Here is a 20979-nt window from a genome sequence, read left to right on the forward strand (position 1 = left end):
TCATTGCCCCTGCAGATTGCGACCGACAATTGTGACGATGTAGGAACCGTATGACAGTTCTGTAATGTGGGCTGCATAACATCAGGCGAAATCTCTCACAAGGACATACTTGGTGGGAGACACTACGCATCTTTATGTGCTGACCATGCGCTCAGAACTGAAAAGAGCGAAGTGATGTAATCGACAGGCATACTAGAGACAATGTCAAACACATATGTGCAAAGATTTATTAGATTTTCGCAGTGGTTTCCATTTCTTGAGCGATCGGAACTTACTTTCCGAATATCCCCCGTATCACTTGACACAGCGCTGTGATTACGTTATTGTCTATAGTATGTAAAGTTATCTGCTTATGAACCTATGTATGTTTAATTTTAATATTTTATCTATAAACTGTGCAAGCATGATTGCTGTGACTGTTTTGACACATATTCTGATGATGGACCATACCCAAAACGCCTAAAGAAAGAAGTTTTAACGACATGTGACTCTTGTTATTCGTGGCAAAGGGATAATAAGCAATGTGAACATTTGCTGTTATGATTATGCTGGCAGGGTCGCCATGAACAATACCTTTTATGCTTATCGTAGATCAGGGTCGACACGAATAGAACCTGTTCTCCTATCTTATTTTAGTCTCTCTAAGACCAGCCTTTAACACATGTGTGATGAGTTCAGTGCAATGCTCATAAATCGTAGATGGTAATCACTTCTCGAAACAATCACACGTTGTATATTTAAATAAAAGAGATGGCATCTACTGGGACGAATAAATTAGGAATGCAGAGGTTATATTTGTTCTTAGACGATTGCCTAACCAGGATTATTTTTAGGAAAATGGTCGGATTCTGAGATTAAATCAAGTATGAGTTTAATAACTCATTTATTTACATTTATCTACCCTCAGACCTCGACACATACGACAGAGAATAAGTTTCCTACGCAATGAACACAAAGTCTCGTAATGCTGACTAAGAAATTGCTCCAATGCAACGAACGCAACGTCACCTAAAAGTATCGAAACTCAAAGCTCTCTAGAAGTTGAATGTAATCGTGGATGTCTCGCTAGGGCAGTGGGGAGGTACCTTATCTATTTGAAAGACTGCCTGGGAAACTGTACAAACTTTCCTAATCCGTGTAGCTCTCAAATGCAAAATAAATGAGTCCATGACCTACGAAACAATACAATTAATCGGACAACACAAGTCAAATCCCGCAAATTGCGAGCTGCTTAGAAAGAGTAGCGCTAATGCGAAATGCGACACTTACCTAAAACTCCGCAAGTGTGCATCCCAATTGGCGTCAGAATTAGAAGTTTCTTTCCCTCTGCGACAGGATGCAAGTCTCTCTTCCGCTGCAGCGGGACGGTAAATGCTCCAGGTAGCTTCCCCATCACAAGTGCCTAACCCTCGACGTTTTGAAAAACTCTGCAAAGGGGGGAGGACCCAGCCATAAACACTGTGACCATTATGGAAGTCACACGCCTTCAAATGATTGAAACGACCCTGCCGTTGACACACCTAGGTATTTTCATAAAACGAAGTATCGTGATGTGGTTTTACTTCGGTATAGCAAATGAAACTAATTACACGTTTGGGTTGCTATTAGAATGAATCACAACTTGGATACCGTAAATGATTTATTCTCAAAGAATATGTAAAGTGCAAAACATTGTATAAATGTGAAGTACACAACGTCAAATTCTACCCTAAATGTAATTTCTAGGCTTGAAGAACATATGTTTGACTTTCTTTAGACAATTCGTCCTGTTATTAGATGGATGAAAAGTTCGCGGTCAGAAACAGAAGACCTACCCGCTGACCGGCATTTTCAGAAATGGTGCAGTGAACAAGCAAATGGAACTCAAAATATTTACTGTGAATTTTTTCCTACATGCCGACCCGAAGTACGCGTATCACCTACAGAAGCATGGGCAGCAGTTGTACTGCACCGATGATCTGGTCCTTGGGGCGTTGGCCGCTGTGCAGATAATGTACGTGGCGTATCTGTAATTTTCTGGACACAATATGCTGCCTGCAAACTCCCATGGCTGAAATTACCTCGTTACAAGGCAGAACATGAGTGAAGACTTCTGTTTGCTCCCTAGCCAGGAACATAAATTCGACTCATGTATTCTTCCGTAAATGAGCACTTTAGTATGCGTCAGACTCCAAAAAAGGTAAAGATCGGGAACATAAATTCGACTCATGTATTCTTCCGTAAATGAGCACTTTAGTATGCGTCAGACTCCAAAAAAGGTAAAGATCGTCACTCAAGTAAAAAGAATAATAACTTTGTTCACATAGAAATGACTTCAGGCGCTCCTTGTGGCGAAATCTACACTTCTAACAATGTAACTGCCAGATTCTCCGCTGTGGGTCTCGCCAGCGAAGTCTGTAGGTCAGTCCACAGAAGGAAGTGCCTTCGATAGATTCCTGCAGGGAAGTGACTCCATGCCATATGCGCGCTCCCTCCTGGACACTACACCGTAGACAAAATTGCCAGGTTTAAACATAATAGTGAAAATCTATGATTATGAAGTGAATCTGTAAAATTGTTTGTGCTTCACAACAGAACCGTAAAGATAAAGATTATGATTTCTAACTCACTTTTCCCGAGACAACACCAGGAACTGTCACTGCATATGTACTCGCTCCATCTCTCTCTCCTCTCTCTCTCTCTCTCTCTCACTCACTCACTCACTCACTCACTCAGTCTCTCTGACACACTGAGAGAGAGAGAGAGAGAGAGAGAGAGAGAGAGAGAGAGATGACAAAAATGGAACAGGCTATAAGAGATGAAAGAAGAATATCGATATGCATCCAGTATGTTACAGAGGTACATTAGACACGCAGGACATAGATCTCTAGGAACTGTCCTGCGAATCGATGAGGATACATCGGATTTTTTGTTTTGTTTTTGACTTACTGGAAAACAGCTTTTCAGTACTTCAACTGATGATGGAAAAAACTAATTCATATTTCGTAGCCATTTTTAGTTAAAGTGCCCTATAGCAAACGGCGGTGTGGAAGCTATAACGGCGGTGTGGAAGCTATAAAAGCATTATTTCGTATGCTTGTGCTTATGAAGTCAAAGTTTCACACATTCATACTAGAAGTTGCAACCACACAATGGGAGTAATTTCTGTAACACAGAAGCTTGAAGACACCGTAATATGATTTTTATGGCCTTTAATAGCTACATTATGTATATCGTAAAACTAAAATCCTCTGAAAATCATGAATGCCAAGACCTCTATAGATCCTCCAACACACTCCTCTCTTGGAAGTATTAGCCAACAACAAGCCGCGGTAGATCAAGACAACTATTCGATCATTGCACACACACTTTCGAGTTAGAGGAAGGGAAGAAGCAGTTCTCATTCGCTTTCGTATCGCAAATTACCCAATGGCGCATACTTATCTCTTGCGGGAAGAAGATATGCAGAAATGCAGTGTTTGTGGAGTCACATTCACAGTGCAACATGTTCTAATGTCGTATATTATGTATGCTGGTAGGATGAAAGCCTTTGGTTTATAGAGGGAATTACTCTCAATTTTAGGCGATGTCGACATTTTATATGGTGTCAGTGCTCCTGCCCAAATTAATTGGATGAATATTTTAATGTATTTTTGAGTGGCTGGTTCATCCTATTAGTTTCACCGTCAGTCAGCCATATTTATGCTAAACGCCGTTTTATTAATACCTGACCACGGTATGAACTGATATACTGAGGAATGCATGAGAAATTTTGGTGACCGACGGTTGTCTTTAAAAAGAGTGACTACTCGTGCAACAGTCCCATAATCTTAAGAAAGCGTGCTAATGACCACTCTGTTTAGCGTCCAGTAATTCCAAATCCATCCATTAATATATTCACCTATCCACGCTATGACCCATGTGTGTCCCTTGTGTTTTCATTACTCTGACACTTTTTGTTGGGTAAAACGGTGTGGAACTGAACTTGTCAGATGTCGGTTCAATTGACTGTAATGAAGTTTTTTCCCTTTATGAACCATTGAATTCTGTTACTTTCATACTCATGATTTTCTAGAGATATGCTCTATCGTGTATATTGTGTTTTCAGGATGCACATAAAGCTAAGCAGCCACTTTCTTTGACAGTGGTTCCTATACTTACAGTAAACAATCTTCTTTTGTCGTGTCGATTCTCCATCAGGTACTTTAATCTTTCTTCAGTTATATCATGTAACAGATAACGTTTTTACATAAATTATTAAGGAGCATGTGTTAAAGTCGACACGATGGTGCAGCAATACATCGCATCGCTTACAGGTACAGAGGCGTATCGGAACACACTGAGGTGTATTACAGCAGAAGAATAGAAATAGAACAGCTACTGTGATTTACACAATGGGTAAGACGCCAGCTACGAAATGATATGAAGTAAGGAGTAGGTACGGAAAAATATTAACTGAATGTAGACAACGTTCCTCCATTTCTATTTCAAAGAGGACTGAAGTTTCTAGATACGCATTTAGTGAGATTTTGTTAACTTTTTGCAATTGTGCTTTCACCATCATTGTTACACGTTTTAAATGCTTTTTCTGGCCTATGACGCAGAACAAAGACTGTGGGTAGTAATAGTACGTAGACGAAAATCGCTTATGTCATCACTGAGAGATAATCAGGTACCCTGAACCAATTGGTAAATGAGAAAATCCTACTTCTAGATTGTGGTGAGCACGTGCCTCAAGAGTGATGAATACCGATGCCGAGACGTTATCTATGAAACAGTGAATCGGCGTGAAGTAGCGGCGATCGAGTGTAGTGGCGTGTGGCGCGGGATGCCCCAGTAGGCGGTATTTAAGGCGGCGCTTACATGACTTGTGCTGTATAACGTCTGCACCCTCCGACAAGACGACCAGCTCAAGACTCTCACTCTAACAGGTCAGTAGTCGTGGCGACTCTACATACATGTAACTCAAACAATGGGGAAGTAAGTAGTTAGCCTACTGCAGTATTCTCTGTACACATTTTTTTCAAATTTATTTGAAATTTAGCATCTTAAATTTCGTTTATAGCAAGGATATTAATCCACACAATAGAGGTGGGTCTGTGGGGAGTAGTACTTCAGGATAGCAATAAGAATAAAAACTATTTTTCGTAAGTTATATGTAGTATCTTCTAACAATAAAATAAAAACACTGTGACCTCACCGTGCCCTATGACATCATCCTGTGAGACATTTTCACACTAGCAAACGGTGTAACGGTTGCTGTCCCACTACTGAACGAAGCTTCGGAAATAATTTTTCATTTATGCGTACTGCTGATGTGAGGAAATGAAATGGTTAATGTTTCGATACGTTTAGCTCCTTTTCTTATTTTCTTTTCTTTTATATCTTTCAGGAAAAGCCCATTTCATCATATTCAATTATGTCAGACAATGGTACAAACGGAACATTTCTCTAACTTCATTATAAATGTAAAACACATTGCGCGAAATGAAGTACATTACTACGACAACGGACCTATCCATGAAACTAAGAGGTACTATAAGAGAAAAGTAATGCTCAGTTTTTAAAATTACGTTTGCTTTGGCCGCAGGGATGCACTCGTCCGGAGTCGAGAGTGGTAGGCGCTAATAGCATAAGAGATTTTAAGAAAGATGAATCAGAAAACTCACATTCATCATACGCCTGGCGTCCCATCGGGTTCGAGGTCATTAGCGGCGGATATCACGCAACGAGAGTGGTTATTTCCATCATGGCGTTAGCTTTAGTAATTCATTAAAATCACGAACGGCAGGTTTGACTATGCTTGTCCTCCACAGTAGACACAAGATACAAACAACCATGTTCCTTTTCTCAAACCGTAAGTTATATACGAACTGAAAATGTTCTGTAAGATGTCTGCCACGGAAACAAAAGCGCTTTAGCACAAAGGAAGCGAAAAATAGGGGCAAATAAAATCGTTCAATTTCAGGTCCCACGAGTGAGCATACTGAAACAATCATGTCCTTTGCCACTGACGTCATTCTCTCAGAATGTTTTTTCATGAAAATGTTTAAATGTAAACTTGCTATTAATCCAGACGAGTCGTCGAGCTTAAGTTAAAAAATATGTATGGGAATATAAAAATTTGGTTTCGGATCTTGTACCCTAGACAAATACCGGCGAACACGAGAGGCAGTAAACAAACATTTGTTGGTAATGCTTCCTCGGCTGTGGCGTCACCGATAACAGCAGTGCTACCACTATGTAAATGAAAGAGAGATTGAGAGGTCTAGACGCTTATATTGTGTAACACCTTTATTTTCAGTAACAGACATATATTTATATAATGGATACCAAAACTTTACTAGCAGCTATGTCTGTGATCGTCGGACATTAATGAAACTTAGTCCCTTTTAACAACATAGGTACTTCGATCCCGGTTTTCGACATGTTAAACATCCATCTTAAACATCCATTTGGAAGAACCGACTTTTTATTCAAGACTTCCGAATTCGCTAGCAGGTCAAAGCAGTTCTATGTATGTAGATAGCTATTCTTGCAGCGTTATAGAACCTTATAAATATATGACGGAATAACATCTCGGCAAAACAGCACGTTGCATACATTAGTAGCGCTGATGCACTGACCAACACTGGGGAGGGGAGGGGGGCGGAGGGGGGGGGTCCTCACGATATTTTTATCTTTACAATAGTCATGCAGTCGCTGCTTCGTTCTCGTTTAACTTCAGGGACGCTCTACGGAAATAAGTCCGCTGGTGCACCGTCTAATCCAAACAAAGCCTCTTTCCCTTTCTGAAGTGAGGGTTCTCATGTCGTACTAAGGTTGCAGCCGCAATCAGAATTGATCACCTGGTCCCTTGCACCTATCTCCATCAGTTCTCTAAAAACACAGTTCCAATATTTTGACATCTGTGCCTGAACCTTACAGGGGTTGTAACCTACTTCATGTAAGTGAACAAAGAAGGGATTCTTACTTATACGTACTTACAGGTCTCATTTTACATGATATCCATTTCTGTGTTACATTACGCTATCTTCAGGTCCATGGTGTTAGGTGATCACGTTGACAATGGGTAATCATCAAGAAACATGACGCGGCCTAATAACCTAGAAGATTTTAACTTCAGTAACTTCAATCATCAACTTGATGTGCTGCTGCTCTTCACACTATAAGCAGAAAAGAAGGTTCAGAAAAGCGAACGTCGAATTTGGATACACTCTATGAGATGTATAATGACGATTAGCCACTGTCCACACAACCACCTGGTATTATATAGGGGCCTGAAAGCGCTGTATGTAACGCTTAGATTGATTGTAAATAAAGTAAAAACCTATAGACACAGTTGGGTGCATCACAGATGTATGGTAACAACGTCACCCTTGATCTATCGGAAGTTGGATATTTCGCGTAATTTCAACACACAATGCCCGGCGACAACCGACCTATTGGACTGCATATATGGATTAAGTTGTTGGTGTTAGCAGCAGCGGTGTTCAATGGTACATTCCATCTAAGCCACGGAACAACGGCGCCCTGGAAGGAAATTTTTATAAATACAGCTCTATTTAATCAAATGAAACTATATATGGTTCGAGAGAACTTTAAAGTCTTAGACATCTATTATGTACGTATGCGGTCTCAAACGGCGAATAAAAATTTGTACCGAGACCTGCATTCGAACGCTGGTCTCCTGCTCACTAAGTAATTGCGCTAACCACTATGCAACTGTAGGAGAGTGGCTTTGCAGATCTGCTTCGATTATTCTAGCACATCTCGCTCCTCAATCAAAAGTCCGATTCATGCCTCAGCCCACTCGGTGTTTCCTGTAAACTCCATCTGCATTCCAATAGCTCTCCAATTGTGTTGGAACAGCATCTCAGGATCGAACGAAATGGAGAATGGTGACAGAAACCCAAGCATAAGTGCTTTCAATCAAATGAAACTATATATGGTTTCAGAGCTCTCTTCAGGTCACAGTCATTTACGATGTAAATATGCAGACTGAAGTGATGAATGAAAATTTTTACCAAGGCCGATATTCAACGCCAGGTCTCCTACTCATTAGGCAGGTACACTAACCTCTACACAACCCTGGCACAGTGGCTTTGTAGAACTACACAGACTACCCATTTTTCCATCATAAATAGTGGCTCCTGCATCTGCCTAGTGAATAGGAGATCCAGGTTCAATCCTGGCCTTGGTATAAATTTGTCGCTTCAGTCTGCGTATGTGCATCAATATTATATTTGTAAATATTTGCTGTTGCTATAATCAAATACAGAAACTGGTGTTTTTACTGAGAGTGGAGCCAGTGTGTTGGTGTGTGTGTTCAGGATGCAGTTGTTGGTGTTGTTCTGTGTCGCGCTGCTGGCCCCCCTGGCGGCTGGAGCGCCGCCCTCAGACCGCAACCACGTGCCGCCCATCGCGTGTGAAGACATGGCGCCCATCCACGGGGACAACCAGCCCAGCGAGGAGCCGGCGCCCTACACCATCTCCGTGTCCACCACCGCCGTGACCGCGGGACAGACCGTCACAGGTGAGCGCACCGCAGCTTCATGTGTCAAGTACGGCGTGCTCACACTGTGGGCCAGGGGGTGCGGGATAAAGACGTGCTGGCTGAAGTAATTTCTTTCTCTTTCACAGTTGGGCCTAGTGACTGATGTCTAACGATATCGCAGACAAGTCGATTACAATCACGTATCATGCTATTTTACCATATTAACCCAACAACACTTCAGTGGAGCGAATGCTAGATTGCTACAAAACCATATTAAAGTTTACTACTCCACATTTTATTGAAAGGGAGTCATAATTAATATACTGTGCATTAATTAATTACCATCATTAAATCTCCAATGGTTTGTTAAATACCAAATTAACTACAGAACATCCTGTTTCATACCCTACTGGATTAGCAAATTTTACAAGGGTTTCGTAATCTGGGTTAACCGTTGAAATCACTGAAGGGAATTATTTTACAACAGAATTCCCTACACGTGTTGAGGAACACCGCTTGCATATGTGACATGCCATTACTGTTCACTTTTTCCCTCAAAAGCTAACATTCTAGAAGAATTTTCCTGAGAAATTACCTTGCATACAGTAACTCTTTTCTGTCCTGAATTAATTTAAATTTCTCTTCAGTAGCACAATTTCGATCAATTATCGCAGCCAATAGCAATGCCTTGTGTCAGTATTTAGAGTAACTAACATTGTTTTTACGTTAGCATGTAAATAATTATATTCGCGTCTCACTGTTGCTACTGAAATGACATCACAAAGCGATCAACTTCATACACAAGTTCGTGATGAGTTTCTATATATGGATAACGTAGGGGATGACGACTATGATGCCAATATACAATGATCGAATTTTCTTTATAAGCTGTCAATCATCCAAACGCTGTTTTGAGCAAGATAGTGATTTATATGCATATTATAGGAGGTGGTATGCTGTTGTCTTCCTCTGACCTGTGTGCTGATTTGCCCAGTAAATTATACAGAAACATACACTTAGTTTAGCGCGGATTTTAACCCTCATAATAAAATTTTTAGAACTAAGTGTAAAAGAAACTCCAAAAACATTCACACACACACACACACACACACACACACACACACACACACACCATTGTACCAGTGTGTAAAAGTAAAATGAGTAAGCAATCTAACAACTATGCCAACCCGCGCGCAGTGGCCGCGTGGTTAGAGGTGCCATGTCACTGATTGCACGGCCCCTCCCACTGGAGGGTCGAGTCTTCCCTCGGGCATCGGTGAGTGTGTTGTTCTTAGCGTCAGGTAATTTAAGTAGTGCGTAAATTTAGGGACCCATGACATCAACAGTTCGGTCCCTTAGAAATTCATACACATTTGAACATTTCTGAACCATTCCAAAGGAAGAAGAATATTTAGTCATAAGGGTAGCACGGGTAAAATTCAATGACAGATTTTTTTTGCTACTTGTTCAGCTGAAACAGCTAGATGTGTGTAAAATGACAGATCGATAGTTCTAAATTATCAGCAAAATTACTCGCAATACCTACGTTCTTTCCGAGTCAAGATAACAATCATTTCATCTACCAGCTCGTTAGCTGTACCATGCAAACTAATACTGGTGTAGAAAAAATACAACCATACACAGACCATCAACATAATACTATGCGTACACTAAGAAGAGTCAAGTAATCGCGGCTTTTTCAGCCACATCATCATCATAATCATCATAACTGTCCGTTTACTGGCTGAGGATGATGACAGGAACTCTTAAAACCGCATCAATGCCAGAGCTGTCAGTACTCGTCAATATTGGCCCTCTAAATCTTCGACGACAACAACAAGCAGTAACATACGAATTGATGAATCTCAAACGGTCCGGAGACTTACCAGTTCATGAAACATTGAACAACTTACCATACAGCCGAGTTAAAATCTACAGAACCAGTCTGGGCAAACAATCTCTAACTCTACCGACAAAGCTATATTCTAAGAGATGAATAGAGAAATTAGTGGATATCCTTTCGTGGTTGTAAGAAGTTTTAGTAAAACAGATTCGATCATCCAACCGCTGGGAGCAAACCAACCATGAAAAATATGAAGCTCCGTCAATTACATCAAAGCTGGCCACATAATGACCAACGCAACAATACGCAAGTAGGGGTTACCGATGGTGACCAATGCATCTGAGGAACTTCGGAACAAACACTGGAGCACATTTAGCACAACTGCCCAAAAAGGCCGGCCGGAGTGGCCGTGCGTTTCTAGGCGCTACAGTCTGGAACCGAGCGACCACTACGGTCGCAGGTTCGAATCGGGCCTCGGGCATGGATGTGTGTGATGTCCTTTGGTTAGTTTGGTTTAATTAGTTCTAAGTTCTAGGCGACTGATGACCTCAGAAGTTAAGTCGCATAGTGCTCAGAACCATTCGAACCATTTGCCCAAAAAGGAAATTCGTGGGTACCCAGAAAAATCTCATTGACGCAACAGCTCCAGTAGTTAACTTGAGTCTTTGGATAACCAACTATGGTGGAAAATGCATATCTCAAATGGATTTTAGCTACTGCCAGGTCTCCAGCTTCCGGTATTACTTACATGTACAGATATTTAGATATATATGCTTGTATAAGTCAATCCAGTTTATCTTGTATCAGCTTCATTGTTTGCACTAATTCTGTAAGCCTTACGCCGAATAAATAAACAACCATCTGCAGTTGGTTGGGTGTGGTATCCACCTTTGTCCAGGTACACTTCTGGCCTCTGCACTTGGTTTTTTCCACTCCTCTTCCTCCCACATCCTGTTTCACTCCCGCGTGCCAGCCTCTACACCTCTCGTCTGTAGTTTTCTTTTCAAGCCATATTTTCGCTATTCTTGTTTGATCCATGTTCTTCAGATGTCGAAACTACTTCATTGAATTTTTTTACTGTGGTGGGTGCTCCACTTGTGTTTCTTGACGGTTTTTTACGTTATGGATATCATTTTATTTTGTTACTTATGGAACTACTTTTCTGCAGTCTGGTATGTGCCACTGTCTCTTCTGGTAATCGTACAGGCGTCAAGAGCATAGTTGGTTACTGATAAAAGAATGAGCCTGATGAAGAGTGTTGTAGGATCTTAAGAGGAGTTCTCGGTTTAAATTGCATCATGACTATTCTCTTCTAAAGCAATGATTTTTACTGATTATCACCGAGTAAACTATACATAAAATGAGGTGCGTTCCAGACACCAGTTATCTTATGTTCGTGAGAAGCTCGAAGTTCCACTTTCATTATATGGCTTGATTAAAATGTGCAGCTATGGATGTACCTTAGCTGATGGAGCCTTACCAATATTTTAGTACCGATGTTGCTGATGCTGTTGTTGTTGCAGTGCACTTCTCGGGCAACACGACGTTCAGGGGCGTGTACGTGCAGGCCCGCCAAGGGGACCAGCCGGTGGGGCAGTTCCTCGCCAGCGACGTGGCCGGAGTCGCTCTGGACGACTGCGCGCCCGGCACCAGCGTGAGTATCGGGTCTCAGCTGAGAGCTTCCTTTACTTAAATTTACCCGACTATTACGTTCTGAGCAACTTAATTCACTTCTCGTACGGAAGCTAGCGGTGACATGTGGACACACACACACACACACACACACACACACACACACACACACACACACACTCTGCTGTCCAGGTTTCGAGAGGGTACATTTCTGGATAAGGTATCGAATATATTGCTTCCCCCTACTTATACCTCCCGAGGAGATCACGAATGTAAAATTAGAGAGAGTCGAGCGCGCACGTAGGCTTTCTGGCAGTCGTTCTTCACGCGAACCATACGCGACTGGAACAGGAAAGGGAGGTAATGACAGTGGCACATAAAGTGCCCTCCGCCACACACCGTTGGATGGCTTGCGGAGTGTAAATGTAGATGTAGATGTAGATACACACATACACACACACTGCAACCTTTGTCTCTAAAGGGTTTCATCATTGTGGATTTCTGAGTTCACTGCAGTGGCGGTAGTGAGGCATTGATGGGTTAAATCACTCAGTGAGACGCCCTCTGGTGCCGAGGAAAGACAAGTTACATTTTTAGCCTTTCATACACTATTGCTTATTTAATGAGAGATACCAGTGCTACCGTCTCTCTACAAAACAGCATTTATATTAGTGAAAAGCACTCTCTAGCTAATCCTCGAAGTCGGTTCCAACTAACTACCGCCATTTCCTGGAGTGGGGACGTATGCAACGGTGTCTATACGGCCGTATGAGGCCAATAAGAAAGACGCTTCATTAAGTAAGCAGCAAAGTAACATGCACGCCGCTGGCGTGGCAGTAAAATCGCAAGGCTCGCAGCTGTCTGGAGGCTGCAATGAGTTAATTATGCTACTGATTCAGATAAAGATTACGTGACGTGTTGGTGCGCCAATGATTTTGTCTTTAAACAATGCTGATGAACATTTATTTTTAATTTCATATTATGTCCACATATTAAGTAAGACTTAGTCTGATTAGTTCGATACTAATTATGTTTAAAACGATGTTGTCGAGTTTCATTCAGATGACACATTGTAAATCCGTGATTGCAATGACAATGCGACAGCTTATAGTTTGTTTGTAACTCTTATTGTTCACATGATAAGGCAATAGACGATACAGTATACTTGTGGGTGAGAGAGAGATTAGTGCCGTTTTCATCTAATTCAATGTGAAACTGAAACTGCAATTTAAAACGAAAAGTAAGCCGATAATCTGTTCACGGTGCAGCAGAACTGCGTGATTCCTTCTAAAAATACGACTAATGTGCACTGGAAATTACTGACATACCTAGTAAGACAGTAATATTTTTTTAACAGTATGTATTCGACATGTATACCATCTGTGCTTCAGAAACGGGAATAATTGATCTTCAGTATTTTGAGCTTTCTTCCACAAGTTTTAACAGATATGTCTTAGATAATAGCATGCATTTCTTCTGAATCGTTTGCAATCAAATATTTCTCAGCAAATCTGTCTGTGAGATATAGAATTCTCAATTTGAAGAACGAAGACCATTAATTTAAATCACTATTCCTAATTCAGTTACAAGTGAGAATTTGTAGTCGCTCAGTGAAAAAATGCAGTACGTCAGAAATTTATGTTTGCAGAAACCTTTATCAAGTTTTAGGTAATTAGTATGAGTATGCGTAATCCTGTGACTGCTTTCAGAATGCCTTGGAATACGTTTCGAGTGAAGACACGGAGGAACTGGATGTCGAGTGGGTGGCGCCGGATATTAACGACGTCATCGTTTTCAGGTGAGATTTTCAGAACACTACGCAGGGACTGGACCGAACACGCTGCACCCTTAACCAGTGTTTGCGACATGGCTAACTTATTATGCTGAATTTACTGTCTCCTTTCAAAAAAAAAAAAATCTGAATATTCTACTTCTTCACCAAATAATAGCAATAATAATAATAATAATAATAATAATAATATAATCCCCGTGGAGGCCCGGGAAAAGAATAGGCCTCCGGTATGTTCTGCCAGTCGTAAAAGGCGACGAAAAGAACAAACCACTAATAGGGCTAACCCCCCTTTTAGTGTGATTAGTTGGTTCAGGACAGAACTAAAGAAGCCTCGGACAAGCGCCGTCATGGTCGGGGACGACGCTTGAACCCTATGCCCGCCCACAATGGTAACGACACTGCTAGCCAACTGGAAAATGATTTAAATCCAAATAGAGGTGTTTTGCAGGATATGCTTCCTGCAACCACCCTAGAAGGAAAACGAAGACAGAGGATGAGATGGTCAGATGAAGTTAATCGACACCTCATGTTCTGTTATTACCAAGCAACAAACCTAGGAACCAACACAACTGGATACAGATCACAAGTATACACAACATTTATTACCAGATACCCAGAATTAAAATTTTTAACAGAACAACGACTAGCTGATCAGATCCGTGTAATAATCAAAAATAACAGGATACCCCAGTCAGAATTAGAAAACATCAAACAAGAAGTACAACAAATACTGGAACAAAATAATGTGCAATCAGAAGAAGAAGAAAATACAGTAATGGACTCAAACATCCCAGAGCAAACAAACAAAGAACAACACGCACCAATTAAACAATCAGAGGAAAACGAAATCTTAAGACAGCCACCAGAACAAGCACAAATAGAACACGAAGTGACACAGATGCTAGATATAGAAGAAAAATTTCAGCTAACATATATAGAATACAAAGACACAAATACAGACATTAGACCATTCTTGCATAGACCACCAAATAACCCACAAGTCGAAACAACAATAAAAACTATCAACACAATCATACACAACAAAATAAATGAAAACACAACTATGGAAGAGTTACAACTACTGGTTTATATAGGAGCACTCACTACATTAAATATACACACTAGACAGAGATCAGAACCAACCAACACACAGAAGAAACCCACAAAACCAGCATGGCAACACAGGCTACAGATCAGAATAGAAAAACTGAGAAAAGACATCGGACAGCTAACACAATTTAGAAGAAATGAAATCTCGGAAAAAAAACGAAAAAGGTTAGGTAAAATCTCACAACAAGAAGCGACAGAGCAATTAGACGAAAAGAAGCAGAAATTACAAGCATTAGCCAAACGACTCAGAAGATACAAAAAAAGTGAAAATAGAAGGAAACAAAACCAAACATTCAACACAAACCAAAAGAAATTTTACCAGACAATAGATAACACACACATTAAAATAAACAATCCACCAAACATAACAGACATGGAACACTTCTGGAGCAACATATGGTCAAACCCGGTACAACATAACAGGCATGCACGGTGGATACAAACAGAAACAGACACATACAAGATGATACCACAAATGCCTGAAGTGAAAATTTTGCAACATGAAGTCACCCAAGCAATTAATTCTACTCACAATTGGAAAGCCCCTGGAAATGATAAAATAGCAAATTTCTGGTTAAAGAAGTTCACCTCAACACATTCACATCTAACTAAATTATTTAACAGTTACATTGCAGACCCATACACATTCCCTGATACACTTACACATGGAATAACTTATCTGAAACCTAAAGATCAAGCAGACACAGCGAACCCAGCTAAATATCGCCCCATAACATGCCTACCAACAATATACAAAATATTAACTTCAATCATTAAACAGAAATTAATGACACATACAACACAGAACAAAATTATAAATGAAGAACAAAAAGGCTGTTGCAAAGGAGCACGAGGATGTAAAGAGCAACTGATAATAGATGCAGAGGTGACATATCAAGCTAAAACTAAACAAAGGTCGCTACACTACGCATACATTGATTACCAAAAAGCTTTTAATAGTGTACCCCACTCATGGTTACTACAAATATTGGAAATATACAAAATAGATCCTAAATTGATACAGTTCCTAAACATAGTAATGAAAAATTGGAAAACCACACTTAATATCCAAATAAATTCAAATAATATCACATCACAGCCAATACAGATTAAGCGTGGAATATACCAAGGAGACTCATTAAGTCCTTTCTGGTTCTGCCTTGCTCTGAACCCACTATCCAACATGCTAAATAATACAAATTATGGATACAATATTACTGGAACATACCCACACAAAATCACACATTTGCTATACATGGATGATCTAAAACTACTGGCAGCAACAAATCAACAACTCAACCAATTACTAAAGATAACAGAAGTATTCAGCAATGATATATGGCTTTTGGAACAGACAAATGTAAGAAAAATAGCATAGTCAAGGGAAAACACACTAAACAAGAAGATTACATGTTGGATAACCACAGCGACTGCATAGAAGCGATGGAAAAAACAGATGCCTATAAATATCTAGGATACAGACAAAAAATAGGAATAGATAATACAAATATTAAAGAAGAACTAAAAGAAAAATATAGACAAAGACTAACAAAAATACTGAAAACAGAATTGACAGCAAGAAACAAGACAAAAGCTATAAATACTTATGCCATACCAATATTGACCTACTCATTTGGAGTAGTGAAATGGAGTAACACAGACCTAGAAGCACTCAATACACTTACACGCTCACAATGCCACAAATATAGAATACATCACATACATTCAGCAACAGAAAGATTCACATTAAGCAGAAAGGAAGGAGGAAGGGGATTTATCGATATAAAAAACCTACATTATGGACAGGTAGACAATTTAAGAAAATTCTTTATAGAACGAGCAGAAACTAGCAAAATACACAAAGCAATCACTCATATAAATACATCGGCTACACCACTACAATTTCATAACCACCTCTACAACCCTTTAGACCACATAACATCAACAGATACGAAGAAAGTAAATTGGAAAAAGAAAACACTTCATGGCAAGCACCCGTATCATCTAACACAGCCACACATCGATCAAGACGCATCCAACACATGGCTAAGAAAAGGCAATATATACAGTGAGACAGAAGGATTCATGATTGCAATACAGGATCAAACAATAAACACCAGGTATTACAGCAAGCATATTATTAAAGATCCTAATACCACAACAGATAAATGCAGACTTTGTAAACAACAAATAGAAACAGTAGATCACATCACAAGCGGATGTACAATACTAGCAAATACAGAATACCCCAGAAGACATGACAATGTCGCAAAAATAATACATCAACAGCTTGCCTTACAACATAAACTTATAAAACAACACGTTCCTACATACAAGTATGCACCACAAAATGTACTGGAGAATGATGAATACAAATTATACTGGAACAGAACCATTATAACAGATAAAACAACGCCACATAACAAACCTGACATCATACTCACCAATAAAAAGAAGAAATTAACACAATTAATCGAAATATCCATACCCAATACAACAAATATACAAAAGAAAACAGGAGAAAAAATTGAAAAATACATCCAACTGGCTGAGGAAGTCAAAGACATGTGGCATCAGGATAAAGTTGACATCATACCAATTATACTATCAACTACAGGAGTCATACCACACAATATCCACCAATACATCAATGCAATACAGCTACATCCAAACATATATATACAATTACAGAAATCCGTAATTATTGATACATGTTCAATTACCCGAAAGTTCCTAAATGCAATATAACATGTACCGTACAGCAAAAAGGAAGTGACGCTTGATAAAGGTCCGCGTCACTCCATTCTTAACCAGACTTCTAAAAAGTCTGAGAAAGTAATCAAATAATAATAATAAGTGTCGTTTGCATAAAATCTGCCTCTCAGTGTTATCTATCACAAATAAATACAGCTATGTTACATGCCTCCCACACAGAGACTTACCCGCAGCCAGGAAAGCGGAGGTGAGATTGGTATGCAAAGTTCCCTCTGCCACACACTGCAAGGTGGTTTGCGGAGTACATACGTATACGTAGTCTAATGGTGCACTGGTTGTGGCTAGTATTGTCCCATCAGAGGAGCAAATAAACAGTTCCTGGAACGCCTGTTAGTCCAGAAGCTGGAAGCACCCTCATATCGGATGTCAAATTCTTTGTTCCTCACATTTGCCTTCTTTTTTATTTTTATTTTTTTATTTAATTTTTTTGTTGCGTTGTTACTGCCGTTGCTGCATTCCAGTTCCCAGCCGTCTTTAATTTGAGAGACCTCGTCGAATTTCATCTTTCTAAATACTTGTCAAATTCTGGCACAGACCTGGATGTTGGTGCCCTTCTTCTGGTCCGATATCCAGGAACTTCTTATTGCATTTCTGTGCTTCTTTTAACACAGACCATAGCAGTTACTCACAGTCGACCTGTTAAAAAATGTATTACGTCAACGCTGTTTCCCTTGCTACGCTGTCTCTCACACAGTCCCGGCCGGTGTAACATACTACAAGCTGCATCCCGATTCATTTAATGCAATCCATTTTTTCCACTGTAGTTTCCTACTCTTCACAGTAGTCGTAGCAGTGAACTCCAAGAGACCGATATTTGCCACACTTAATTCTCAGTAAGGGAGTCCTAAATGTCCTTTCCTCCATGCGTCATTCAAAGTCAGTTGTTCATATCCTTCCTCCCTTTTTCTACCCCGACAATTCACTGTTATTAAGCGTTTACCTTAGTTTTTGGGTAAACTAACAGCATCAGACATGCATTTACAGTCGAGAAAGTGGTAGAAAGTACAGTACAAAACTGAAAAGATTCCCACTGTCCGTCAAGATGAATTTCCCTCTATTTGCCTTGTGTCAAGACGATGAAAGATTTCGAAGTGTGTCAGATTTAAATGAGTGACCATGATTTAGTTTTCCTACACTACCAGCATTTTTAGCGAATTTTGAGATGGATTGCTATTCACATCTTTGGTCAATCCTTTCTCCTAAACTGCTGAAAACCTCCAATGACTATTCTCTAACGTTTGTTTTCTTTATTTTCAAATGTATACAAACTCTTGTTCACTGTGACACTGATTTTCTGTTTTGTTGTTCTTTGAGCCACTTATCTACTGCATAAAATTTCCTTTACATCGTCTGTGGTTTTCATGAAGCCCTTTTATGCAGAAGCCGAAGAAATCTAATGTGATGTATGACATTGTAAGCTTATCAGTTTGCAATAATGAAATGAAATCATGGTACTACCAGTTCGGTGTCATCCTGTTATCAAAATGAAGATAAAACTTAAATTTCGTTTCATGAACTCTATCCTATTAGCAGAAAAACACCAATGTACTTACGTTATCAAACTTTTATCATAATCTCGAATCAAGTTATTAGTTCGTTGTTGAATGGAATCCTGTGAAAAGTTTTACAGTTTTATCAGGAATGTTGTATGCACATAATACTTAACATATTGGTGGATATAATATCCTTTTGCTATTTCTGAACAACACGGGTTTAGTACTCAAATTAATGGAAAGTAAATAAGGCTACATTTTTCACATCGAGATACTCATTGTAAAAGACAAGCATTGATACTGAGTCAGCACAATCTATCGACTGCTTTTAGTGCTCTTGGCGTGTATAGCAAGGCTGACAGCACATCAGCACAGCACAGCATGACTAACGAGCTAGTTTCTAACGCTGTCTCACGTCTATTGCAGAGCGTCTTTCGTGAAGACCTTCCCCGAGTTCTGGGTCGGCGTCGAGTCAGAAACTGTCACGGTCGGGGTAAGTACACCGCTAGTCAACTCTTCCTCAGCCAGAAAGTCAATATTAAGTTACTACAAATTTAAATTGTTTTATTTGGCTATTGACATATCAGTTAGTTATGGAAATGACAACAATAAGTTTACTTATTGAAGGTTAAATGTTGTAGGATGTTAGGCATCTTCAGTTTCATTTTCACGATCGACGTTTCGACTCCTCCATTTGGTTATTCTTCAGGATCATTTGGTATTCACGGTTGCTGGGAAGGTCGACCATGTAGAAGAAACTGAAGATGACACGGTTATCATCCTATAATCTTTTACATTCAATGATAATTCTTACGAAACCCTGCGGATCAGCACAATGAGTTTACTTTCAGTGTGTTATTGTCGCGTCTTTCACGTCATATCTGAAAACAAAACAAACTCTCGAACTCGTTTTCGTACCGCACACGAAAATTGAAAATCACCCTCCTCTTTTATTTTGATTTATTTCATGAAAGCTAAATTATCCTTCACAATTAACTTTCTCAGTTTGTAATCTTCTATTTTTGTTGCTGATGGTAATATAGGTATAAATAGAAAACTCATCAGCTTGATATTTTCTTTAGTAACTGAGTTTTATGCTTGCGTGATAACGTGATAAAGGAAAAAAAAAGTAATACAGTGTAAAAGTAGCGACTATCTTTGGCTTAGCAGTTAATTTCAGTGCAGTGACTTTATTGCTTTTGTGATTCTTTACAGACCGTGAAGAAGGCTTCCAGCATCATTGCTGCATGAAGATCGGACATACATTATGTCGGTGGCTAGGCGGTGGTGTAAAGGTCCACATAACAAAAATTAAATAAGAATTTGATAATTAGCGCTGCTAATAATAAAGTTATGCAGTACGTAATTGGAACATTTAGACTAATGTTGTGAGACTAGTCCATGTGCTAAGCCTGAAGAAGTTCAACGATAACACAGGGATACGATAAGAAGATTTCTCGCCTCCCACAAGTGGAAAGTACAAGCTAAGTCAGAAAATCTGCCTTGTGTTCTGGAGAACTGAATCAAAGGGTGATGACAAGTCCACGACAGCTGCATCTCGTCACCGACCCTGTACTTGGTGCCTTTTTTAAAGAAAAAATAAAGACAGCTGTATTCTGATACACTTAAGCAAAGTTGTTTCATTGTTTTTGGAACCCATTACCCAACTCCCCACGCCACATGGTACGACAAAAGGTCCATACACCCTTAACTGCATAAAAGGGCAGTGTACTTTTATAGAATAAGTCAGCGGTACAGTCAACATATGATGGAAAGCTATCGATTATAAATCGGTGTAGGCTGCTGAAAACAGACAGCGAAATGACGGCAGAAGGAACTGGTATTTTTTAAACAGTCA

General features: G+C 39.8%; 1 protein-coding gene across 1 annotated transcript in view; it reads left to right on the top strand.

Moving 5' to 3' along the window:
• Positions 1-20736, top strand: part of LOC126260408 (putative defense protein) — a 31232-nt gene extending 10496 nt beyond the window's left edge. Inside the window, exons 2-6 of the mRNA XM_049957735.1 lie at positions 8313-8515; positions 11843-11973; positions 13661-13749; positions 19548-19614; positions 20337-20736. Of these exons, the coding sequence (XP_049813692.1) occupies positions 8313-8515; positions 11843-11973; positions 13661-13749; positions 19548-19614; positions 20337-20372 (526 nt within the window). The 3' untranslated portion in view covers positions 20373-20736. The remainder of the gene's footprint in view (positions 1-8312; positions 8516-11842; positions 11974-13660; positions 13750-19547; positions 19615-20336) is intronic.
• Positions 20737-20979: the final 243 nt, after the last annotated feature.

Source organism: Schistocerca nitens, chromosome 5 (genome assembly GCF_023898315.1).
Source record: "Schistocerca nitens isolate TAMUIC-IGC-003100 chromosome 5, iqSchNite1.1, whole genome shotgun sequence".
Taxonomy (NCBI): domain Eukaryota; kingdom Metazoa; phylum Arthropoda; class Insecta; order Orthoptera; family Acrididae; genus Schistocerca; species Schistocerca nitens.